The 10,185-nt window shown below is 53.4% G+C and overlaps 1 protein-coding gene across 1 annotated transcript; it reads right to left on the reverse strand.

The window, feature by feature from the left end:
- Window positions 1-1,656: 1,656 nt before the first annotated feature.
- On the reverse strand, window positions 1,657-9,513 carry SDHB (succinate dehydrogenase complex, subunit B, iron sulfur (Ip)). The gene is made up of 7 exons (XM_010153193.1): window positions 9,386-9,513; window positions 8,008-8,093; window positions 5,853-5,989; window positions 5,430-5,546; window positions 3,695-3,796; window positions 3,454-3,576; window positions 1,657-1,775 (listed from the first exon to the last, which is right to left on the reverse strand). The coding sequence occupies exons 1-7, from the start codon at window positions 9,511-9,513 to the stop codon at window positions 1,698-1,700; spliced, it is 771 nt and encodes a 256-aa protein (XP_010151495.1). The 3' UTR covers window positions 1,657-1,697.
- Window positions 9,514-10,185: the final 672 nt, after the last annotated feature.

The following is a 10,185-nucleotide window of genomic DNA, read 5'->3' on the forward strand; positions in this document are numbered from 1 at the left end:
AACGCACTGGGCTGTGCCCCACGAGGGGGGCGCTACACCCCCAACAAAATACCGGGCTCTGACCCAAAAAAGGGTTTTGTGCCCCCAAACCCTGCAAGGAAATGCACCAAGCTCTGACCCCAAAAAGGGTGTTGCGCCCCCAAATCCTGCAAGGAAGCACACGCGGCGGAAGGGCGGGGCGCGCGGGCTGATGGGACTTGTAGTCCTGGGTCGTCCCGTGTCGTGTCCCCCCCCACGCCCCAAAAACACGAGACACCCCGGGGGCTCCTCCGGTCCACGGGGCTTTGCAAACCCCCCGTGGCAGGGAAACGCACTGGGCTGTGCCCCACGAGGGGGGCGCTACACCCCCAACAAAATACCGGGCTCTGACCCAAAAAAGGGTTTCGTGCCCCCAAACCCTGCCGTGCGAGACTGACCCCAAAAAAGGGCTTTGCACCCTCAAATCCTGCAAGGAAACGTGCCGGGCTCTGACCCCAAAAAAGGGCTTTGTGCCCCCAAATCCTGCAGGTAAACCCACTGGGCTCTGACCCCAAAAAGGGCTTTGCAGCCCCAAATCCTGTAAGGAAACACACTGGGCTGTGACCCCAAAAAAAGGGCTTTGTGCCCCCAAATCCTGCAAGGAAGCACGCCAGGCTCTCACCCCAAAAAAAGGGCTTTGCACCCCTAAATCCTGCAAGGAAACATGTCGGGCTCTCACCCCAAAACAAGGGCTTTGCGCCCCCAAATCTTGCAAGGAAACCCGCCGGGCTCTGACCCAAAAAAAGGGCTTTGCAGCCCCAAATCCTGCAAGGAAACCCACTGGGCTCTGAACCCAAAAAGGGCTTTGTGCCCCCAAATCCTGCAAGGAAGCACGCCAGGCTCTCACCCCAAAAAAAGGGCTTTGCACCCCCAAATCCTGCAAGGAAACCCGCTGGGCTCTGAACCCAAAAAGGGCTTTGTGCCCCCAAATCCTGTAGGTAAACCCACTGGGCTCTGACCCCAAAAAAAGAGCTTTGCACCCCCAGATCCTGCAAGGAAACACACTGGGTTCTGACCCCAAAAAAAGGGTTTGCACCCCAAAATCCTGCAACGAAACGTGCCAGGCTCTGACCCCAAAAAAGGGCTTTGTGCCCCCAAATCCTGCAAGGAAACACACCGGGCTCTGCCCCCAAAAGGCAGGGTTGAATCTCCCTGCTCGAGTCAATCTCAACTCCCTCAGGACTCGGGAATAAAGCTCGGCATCCCGGCGGGACAGCGGCAGGACGTCGCTTTCCCAGCGGCACCGCCCCACACCTGCGCCCCGTGAGCTCCAGACCCTCTCCGAGGATGCAGAACAGGGTGAGAGTCTTCCCACATTCCCCTTCCCCAGCCGCTTCCCTCGTTTTGGTGCCGATTGCGGGTTTAGTTATCCAGGTCTTTCGCTTTAAAGACCGGGAATTCTGCCCATTCCTCCCTGCTGTGTGGCCGCTTCCAAATCCTCATCCCGCAGCGGAGCCTCAGGGGCGAACGCGGCCGCGCGCACGCTCAAACCGGAGAGGTTTGGGATGCTACGGGAGAGGCGTCGGCTCAGTATTGTTAATCAATTAATGACGGGTAATTGTTCTTTACAGGGTTTATTGTACATGCAACGGAAAACCCACCCCGCTGCCCGCTGGCAGCTTCCCTGGCCGCAGCGGGAGGAAGCTCCGTTCCGTGACACGGCCGGGCAGGGAACGGCGTTAGGCGGCCGTCGCCTTCTCTTTGTAGGTTGCCATCATCTTCTTGATCTCAGCAATCGCTTTGCCAGGGTTCAATCCCTGAAAACACCAAGTTTCAGTTAAGTTTCTTGGGAAAGCAGGATGTTAGAGCATCCCGTCCCCTTCCCCATCCCGATCCAAGGCACGGCGAACCCGCCGATGCGCCGCTATGCACCGAGGGAGCTGGGCATGGACACAGGTTTGCTGCGTTCCAGCCTCAGTTTACACAGAAAGAGGATGCCAGCCCCGTGCAGGGTCACAGAATTCCTGCTTGGAGCCCACCTCCTCCTGGAGGCCGAGCCAGCAGCACTTCCCACTGCTTGGAGGGCTGGTGTTAATCAGCAAGGTGGGGGATCAAGGAGAACGAGTGGCTGAGCGACAAGGAATTTTTGATAAAGTTCAAGCAGGGCTGAATTCCGCCTTTTTAGGGGTGTTACGGGCCAATTCCTGGAGGTAGGAAACTGCTCCATAAAATCTCAATAGTGACGGTACAGGAGATGTGGGATTTTGCCTTGTCCGAAACAAAGAAGCACCGTGTATTGGAGGGGGAGCGAGCAAGAACGGAGTCAGGAGATGAAAACGCTCCTCACACAAAAGCCAGTTAAGCTTTCCGAAGGTTTTTTCTACCCTACAGCCACGTGACGCTGGAAACGCCCTTAATCCCGCAGCACTGCTACCAAACCCCAGGACCGAGCCAGGGACGACAACCGCGCTGCGGGACAGAGAACCGATGGGAATCGCGCCGAGAGGGCAGCCGGGATCTGAGGATGCGGGCGGAAAGGCGCTGCTCGCTGTCAACGCGCCTCCAGCCCGAGAGCAAGTCTCGGCGTGCCGCCGCCCCGCGCTCCTACGTACGGGCCCGGCGCCGGCCCGGCACCCCCCCCTGAACCCTCGCCCGTGGCTGAACTCCGGCTGACACCAGGCCAGGAGCCGGCTTCCCATACAAAGGGGGAATTATCTGCAGTCGGTGAAGTCACCTCAGGGAGAAGAACCCCCCAAAATACAAAATAACCAGCACGCAGCGCTCCTGATGTGCCAACCCAGGTCTCCAGGATCTCCCCTCGTGACCCCCTCAGTTTGCCTTTGTGTTATTTCACAGCCCCAAAAATTACTCCGCCACCAAAAAAAGCTGGCTAGGAAAGAGCAAAACAAAGCTTGACAGTCTGCCCGACGACAGGCACGAGGTCACTGCAGGATGAGGAAGAGGCACGTTCTGGTTTGGGAAAGCTTGCTCACTTCTCCAAATAGCAGGGAGAACAGACAGGGAAATACCCTGACGGCACGACGTCAGCAGAAAACACGTCCCCCCGCGGCGCCGACGACTTGCCGTTGTCCCCCCCGTTGCACAACGCACCGGGGGTTGCTGCTACTGCCGGGGCGTAAGGCCGCACCGGGCGAGGGTTAAGCCTACTACCGACAAGGCTCACACCACAGTGCCCCTCGCGCCACCGGCGCCACACTGTCACATTCCTAAATCCTGGCAGGTTCCCAAAGCCCCAGCCACGCTCACGAGGAAGAGATACCGCTGCGACGCGCGACACAAGGTTTGCCGTGCCCTCTCCTACAGTCGCTATTCCCAGCGGGACCACTGGGAGCTCGCTGCACGTCCAAAGGCTGAACAAGCCAAGGCGAGCTCGAGGAAGACAAAAGCTTAAGCGGGTGTTTTCCTTTTTTGAGACAGAATCCTGGGAAGCGAGGCGGTAGCCCCGGGAGGGCCGTGCGTAGGGCACAGACGTACCTTAGGGCAAGTCCTTGTGCAATTCATGATGGTGTGACAACGGTAGAGAGAGAACGGGTCTTGAAGCTGTGCCAGGCGCTCCTCCGTGTAGTCGTCTCTGGAGTCGATCATCCAGCGATAGGCCTGCAAGGCAGCGGCATTTGACACACTGAACACTTCGAGGTGTTGCCATCAGAGCAAGGTTTCAAAAGCAGCCATTAATTGGGGAATTTTGGTCTAGGATCACGGCTACTATCCTTACCTGCATCAGTACCGCGGGGCCCAAGTACTTGTCCCCGTTCCACCAGTAACTGGGACAGCTGGTGCTGCAGCAGGCGCACAGGATGCACTCGTAGAGCCCGTCCTGCACAGAAGGGGGGGAGACCAGAAAGCCACAGCTAAGCCTTGTATTTCTTGCAAGGGGGGATGATGCGACAGAGCGGCCCCCAAAACCTTACTATGAAGCGGCGCTGCTGGAAGAGGGCCATTCCTCTGAAACAAGATGCCTGCCATCCTCCCAGCTCGACCCGTAAATAAAACTAATGGTTTGTGACAACAGGGGCAGGGGGGAATGCTGGAGGAAAATGTGAAAAGTGCTCAATCTTCCGGCATTTCTTCCTTCCAGCCTGTCCCAGCAAGTGGCTGAGGAAAGGAACAGATAAATAACCAATTAACAATTCAAGGCCGTGCTACAGAAGAGCGAGCAAGGTCTGTGCAACGGCCTAGGAGAGAAAAGCCCTGTTAGCACACATTTGGAGGGGACCCTCAAGTGCTTACACGAACGGGAACGGGGCGAGTCTTTAGCTACTTCACCGTTTTTGAAGAGATGGAGGCCTTTTTATTTCAAGCACCGAAGAAAAGTCACTTCCTGCATGGAAATGACACTGGGCAGGAGACAAACTCTGAGGAGCAGTCTCCTAGTAGCTCAGTCAACCCCCCCCAGGCTAAGAGACAGAGTTCAGTCTGGCTTAATTCATGTATCTGAAAGTTGTTTTGGGACAAAGGTCTCATGAAGTTTAATTCAGGAATATACCCCATGCCAGAACTCTCGGGAGCTCGGAACAAGGCTACTGCAGCAGCCTTTTGGAGAGACTTGCCAAAGCTCAGCACGTCAGTGTTACCATCTCCCTCTACATTGGTCATATTCCTAACTGTAACATTTCCAATGACCCATGATTTAAAGAAAGAGGTGAGATTTTTCCAGCTGACGCCGTAACCAAGTTTCTCCTGCACACAGGCCGTTGTCAAAGCCAGAGAAATGTCGGCAACGAGATGAAAAAGTGAGTTTACTATGTGTGAGAAAGAGTCGGGCAGCTCTTAGGTTTGCTTATCGCTGCTCGAGCGAGAAAACGCTTTCAAGGATGCCACTTCCTAACGCCACGCGAAGGGAGAGTCCTTGTAGGCCTTACATACGGATCGGGTAGCAGTACGGAGCGGTGCTGAACTAACCGCTGCCCTCGGATGGAGATTCTTTCAGGCTCCCAGAAAACCCCCTCAAAATAACGCGGCGTTCCAGGCAGGCACCCGAAGGCTTGTGCTAACACATCAGGCCTCCGCATCCGAAAGGGTTAAAGCTTTTTGCTGTTCGTTTTTAGGGCTGTAAAACCCAGCAGGCTGCAAGGAGAGCGCGTTGCTCAGCACGCTGCAGCTAGAGACGGCGCTGAGCCCGGCGGCCCACGTGCCACATAAACTGCAGAGCCTTATCTCCGCGGGAGTATCACGAGCCTGTGGCCTTTGCCATGTTTTAACCAAGTTTCGAGGTGCGGGCCAGTGGAAATCAGACATCCCCATCGCAACCGTGACCGCGTTTCATCACCAAACGTCACCCCTGGCAATGCAGGTGTGCCATGACGCTGCACTGCAGGGAGCAGATTCCACCCACGTCGGGTGTTGCACCAGACAGCTTTGTCATGAAAGGAACTAGAAGCTGCCGCACGTTAACATTTAACCCTGGTCTTATCTGGAAGGGATTTCAAGGGTAGAAAAGAAGCAGTAACCAGTTTCTGACGGTCTTCTATGGACTGCAGGTACTGCTCCTTGCCCTGTTTCGACTCATCCTTCTTCTTCAGATAAGGCTCGATGGATTTGTACTGTGCATAGAAGTTGCTCAAGTCCTAGGAGTCAAAAGGCAAAGAGGTCATGTTTATTAAGCTAAATCTGATGCAGGAGAGCATGAGCACCTGCCACCGCTCCAGAGAAGGTGGCATTTTCTACCTCAACCTGCCACATTCCTCCAAATGAGGACAGATTTAGTCACTGCCGCGAAGCTCAGACCCACCCAAGCCAGAAAACCCCAGGAGGAATAACATGAATTGAGACCTGATCTTGTTTGGCACCTCCCAACGTTATCCTTTCCAACCCAAGCTGAACCCCCGGAACGCGTCAACCTCGGTCGCGAGCTGACGGAGACAGATACTCACTGGAACAAGGTCCTTCACCACGTACATGTGGGGGAGAGGGTAGATTTTAGTGATTTTGTTGAGATCGGGGTCAATCCTTTTGATACAGGCCAGCGTGTTCCCGCCAGCGATGTTCATAGCACAAGAGCCGCAGATCCCTGAGCGGGAGAAAATAAAGCATTAAGTATTTACCCTCTTATCCTACTTGAGGAAGATCCTCGTGGCCCCAAACACACCCCCGGGGCTGTCTTCAAGAAACCCTGTACGTGCCGAGGAAAACGCCAGAAGTTGCCATCGGGCCAAACACGCTGCTGTTTAAATAAAGACCAAACGCAGGAGTCACTTTCATTAAGGCCTAAACGCGTTCTCGGCGCTGAACTTCCTTCCGCAGCAGAAAACAAGTGGCTTGGACACTTCAACCCTTTTGCATCACTCATTAGTTTTACCTGCTACTTAGGGTGGAGAAAACAAGCAGCTTCGTCTGCAAGTTTGAAGCACGAGCTCATGTTGATTCGAGGCAGGCAACACAGATTATAATGTGGGAGACAGGCGCATCCCGCCCCCCCCAGCCCTGTAATTCCAGTCAAAGGCACCCCTGAAGGTCAGGCACATAAATCAAAGTCCCCGAGACAGAAGCTTCTTCCTGTGGTGCCCTAAACGACGTTCGTTAACCCCCAAAGGTGGACAGACGCTCCCCAGAACAAGCAGCATATAAATAGCTTAACAAATGGATTAAGTGACACCACTAACGATCTCCCAGCAATAGAAGGATCAGATGTAGCCCAGAGAAGGCCAAGGTTTACAAGAAAACCCACCGCAGAACCGTCCCAGATACTGCTGGGGTCAGGAGCTCGGGTATCTGACCCAGACTGACGCCTCAGACGTCGTATTAGAAAGAAGACAAATGTTGAAAGGGCAAAACTCTAATTTCAGGGGATTTGACACATATCAGTTGCTGTGAGTCAGAGACATGCCACCGCTCCTCACGCTGGCGGAGCTAACCCTGGCAATCCTGCCCCTGGCTGCCAGATAAAGGCCGGCGTCGGAACAAGGTTATTCCTCCCACGCGAGAGACGGTTCCAACTATTTTCCAGTCAACTGGAGAGAGATCCAGGACCGCAGGCGCAGGCCCACGAGTACGCAGCAGGAGCGCGTGATGGCATTCTGGTTTTCCCCTGCGCAGGGGAAAAGGCACAAGACTAAACCAGCCCAGCTTGAAAATCTGTCTTCAGGTTCCCAAAGTATTCAGGGCAATGAAATTCCGGCTGCTTGGGAACAGCGCTGGCTATCTAAACATCAGACACTGGGAACAACCGCACCGTAAGAAATTCCTCTGCCTGCTATGCAGATTCTGCAGGAAATGGCTGCGTGAGAGCGTGCTGTTCAGTCAGATCCAGGTCTGAACATCTTGAGGCATCAATCGCACCTGAATTTCTCATGTTTGCCAACCCACCTCATTAAATCCAAAGCCGTTCCATAAAGGCATCCTCCCTCCCTGCATTTCCACAGTGATCATTTTAAGCTCAGCATCGTATCGTTACCCATGCATTAGGATGATTCTTTTTTTTTTTTTTTTTAACAGGAAAGTCACCTGGCCAGGTAAATTTTAATGCAGTTAAACAGACAGGCTGGTCTGTACCTGTCCCAGAACCAGCCAGTAGCTCTGAAATGCAAAACCACTGGATGGCCTTTTCCTCAATCAATCACGTAGCTTAGTCAAAGGGCCAAAAAAAGATTCCTGCAGCTATTCCTAGAAGTCCTAAGTACTCTTCCAGTTACACCCTTCCTTATTTCCCCAGCAGCGCTAGATAAAGCAGCCCCTACAACTCATTGCCATTCACCACCTCTGCCCCCTCAGTTTTGCTGTCGTAATCTCTCTCGCTCCATTTCCCTACGCAGCCCATCACTGGAGGGCAGCAAGATGAACCAGATCAGGGCAGAAACTGGAACGACTGGGGCTATTTAAGCATATCGCTCATGGTGTTGTGCGATTACGCCCTGCGAACACGAGCTTTAACTTTGCTCCTTGATTCACTGAGGTATTTCATATGCAGGAGCTGGAAGAGGAGAGCGGCAGGCTGCCGTCTACCCTGAAGTTTTCCAGTGGTTACACACGCAGTCAGCGACAGTCTTCAAGGGCAATCTTGCATCCAGCAGGCTGGAAAATCCTTCTTACCTTCCCTACATGATCTGCGGAAGGTCAGAGTGGAGTCCAACTCGTTTTTAATCTTGATCAGAGCATCGAGCACCATAGGCCCACATCTGTAACAGAAAACAGTCGGTGAGCCTGTGAAATTCGTTCCCCCCCAGCCTCAGTGCTTGATCTCTGTTACCCAACCAAGCAGCACCTGAAACAACTCTGATCTACATTTAAAAACACATATTTCTGCCAATTCCAGGCAACAAAATAGAGATATCTCGATGAGCAGCATGAACCATTCGCCTCAGCTCACCCCGGGTGGGAGAGAAGCCCAGATCTGGCTCAGGGTTGAGCCAGATTTGAAAACCGAGTGCCTTGCTACCAGTCCTGGCCTTTTGGGTCAGGTTTTAACAAGTCTGCCTGTCCTCGTGAGTCACAAGAGGCAGTACTGCACACAAAACCAAACAGTCTTTGGATGACTTATGTAATTTTATACACAGGAGCCAAGGCAACACCCAGAAATTATTAACTGGTGCAAGTCACACAAAAATTTGAGCTCTCTGTCATGCGGGGAACTGTGTGGCTTCGTATCTGAAGCATTCAGAGAAGGCCCGAGGTGAATTCCTCTGGCAAGATCGCAGCAGCAGCTGGAGCTCAGGGAAATCAAGGTGCCCATGTGAAGGTTTCTGTGACACGGGGAGGACTGCACCCCTCCAAAGACTCAGAGAGGTGAGAGCTTTCTTGGTCACAGCTACGCTGAAGCATGCAGGTGGCTACCAGAAGTTTAATATGACCTAAAACTAGGAACTAAGTGTTAAGAAAATGGTAAAAAAACTAAAAGTGTTAAGAAAACTATAAGAAGAGTCAGTGAAGCTTATGCCTTAACTCCCAGGTGTGGGACTGCGAGCTACACGTCAAGCAGTTTCCTTTTGGGAACATGCCCCAAAATTTACCATGTAAATAAAGCTTATTAAAGCCACAAACACGTTCAAGTCTTCAGCACAGGGACACGGGTAAAACCTCACAGAAGTCACAAAACAAAGCGACCATTTCACTGCTGACAGCTCTTGAGAGCACAAAACAGTTTTATTTGGCACACTTAGCACTGATGGGTGAGGGAAGGGAAAATAATCCACCACAATCACAGTAAGATTTGCTTGATCAGGGAATAACCTTCATCTTACCTGCGCTGAGAACAAGGAGCTCTGGAACACAACTGAGGCATCACCTCCCTGCCTATTCTAACCAGGTTTTAACAGCCCCGGAAGCTAAACGAGACTGCTGACACCTTCAGCTGTCAGCTCAAGTGCTCCTCACCCACACCCCGTTATCACTTCTCAGGTAACCTGTACGCACACGCAGCCCCGGCGTGCCTGCCCGGCAGCAAAGCTTCTCCCTAACGGGGCATACTCACTTATTCAAATCCACTTCATACGTCTGCATGCGGGGCTTGTCCCCAGGCTTATCGGGATCCCATCTGTAGATGGCAAACTTCTTGACACGAGGCGCTGCCGCAGCCGCCGTCTGCGCTCCCCGACACATCTGTGTTCAAACAACAGCCCTTAGGTCCCTTCGGGTGGCTTTTAGCCAGGCAACAAAATGACCTGAGGCCGCGTGTTTGGGGAGAGAGCTGCAGGACTCATCACTGCTTTGTATTTGGGCATTTGTACAGCTTTTTGGGAAATCCTCCCATGGATGGATCCTGGTACTCCCACCTTTGTCCTTGGGCTCCCTCCTCCACGAGGCAGGGGAGGTAATCCTAAAACTAATGGGGAACCCACCGGTGCTCCTGCAGACACTCCTTCCTCCACAGCTCTGAAAGCTCCCTCTGCCCCAGAACTGCCCTCAGAAGCTCTCAGCCACATCTCTACCCAGCTCCAGGCCAACAAACTTCCTCCCAGTATTCCCACAGGAGTTTCTTCCCCCTCCAAGTCACTTGCTCCTACTCACCTCTCCCCAGATTGCCCCACATCCCCATTCCTCCTGCTCCCACATCTCTAATTCCCTTCTAGATCTCATGCACCACCCAGTCAACTTCTATCACCTCCTGAACCCATCCCAGACCCCTTCCCGCTCCTTTTAGGCCCCAAACCCTCTCCAGCATCCCCCCACGCACCCTTCTGCCACCCCCTCAAGCCAACTTCCCCTTCTCTTACCCACTCTGAATCTTTTTCCCATTCTGTACTGCACGCTGGACCCCTTCCTGCCCCCCAG

The sequence above is a fragment of the Eurypyga helias genome, unplaced genomic scaffold (genome assembly GCF_000690775.1).
Source record: "Eurypyga helias isolate BGI_N326 unplaced genomic scaffold, ASM69077v1 scaffold24296, whole genome shotgun sequence".
NCBI lineage: Eukaryota > Metazoa > Chordata > Aves > Eurypygiformes > Eurypygidae > Eurypyga > Eurypyga helias.

What these genes read in the sequence shown, in the direction of transcription:
- SDHB (XM_010153193.1), bottom strand. Translation starts at nt 9,513, where the DNA reads ATGTGTCGGGGAGCGCAGACGGCGGCTGCGGCAGCGCCTCGTGTCAAG. An exon ending in CCGCAGATCATGTAGGGAAG is followed by an intron (nt 5,990 to 8,007) that starts GTAAGAAGGATT and finishes TCTCCCGCTCAG; the next exon opens with GGATCTGCGGCTCTTGTGCT. An exon ending in GCCCCGCGGTACTGATGCAG is followed by an intron (nt 3,577 to 3,694) that starts GTAAGGATAGTA and finishes GCTGCCTTGCAG; the next exon opens with GCCTATCGCTGGATGATCGA.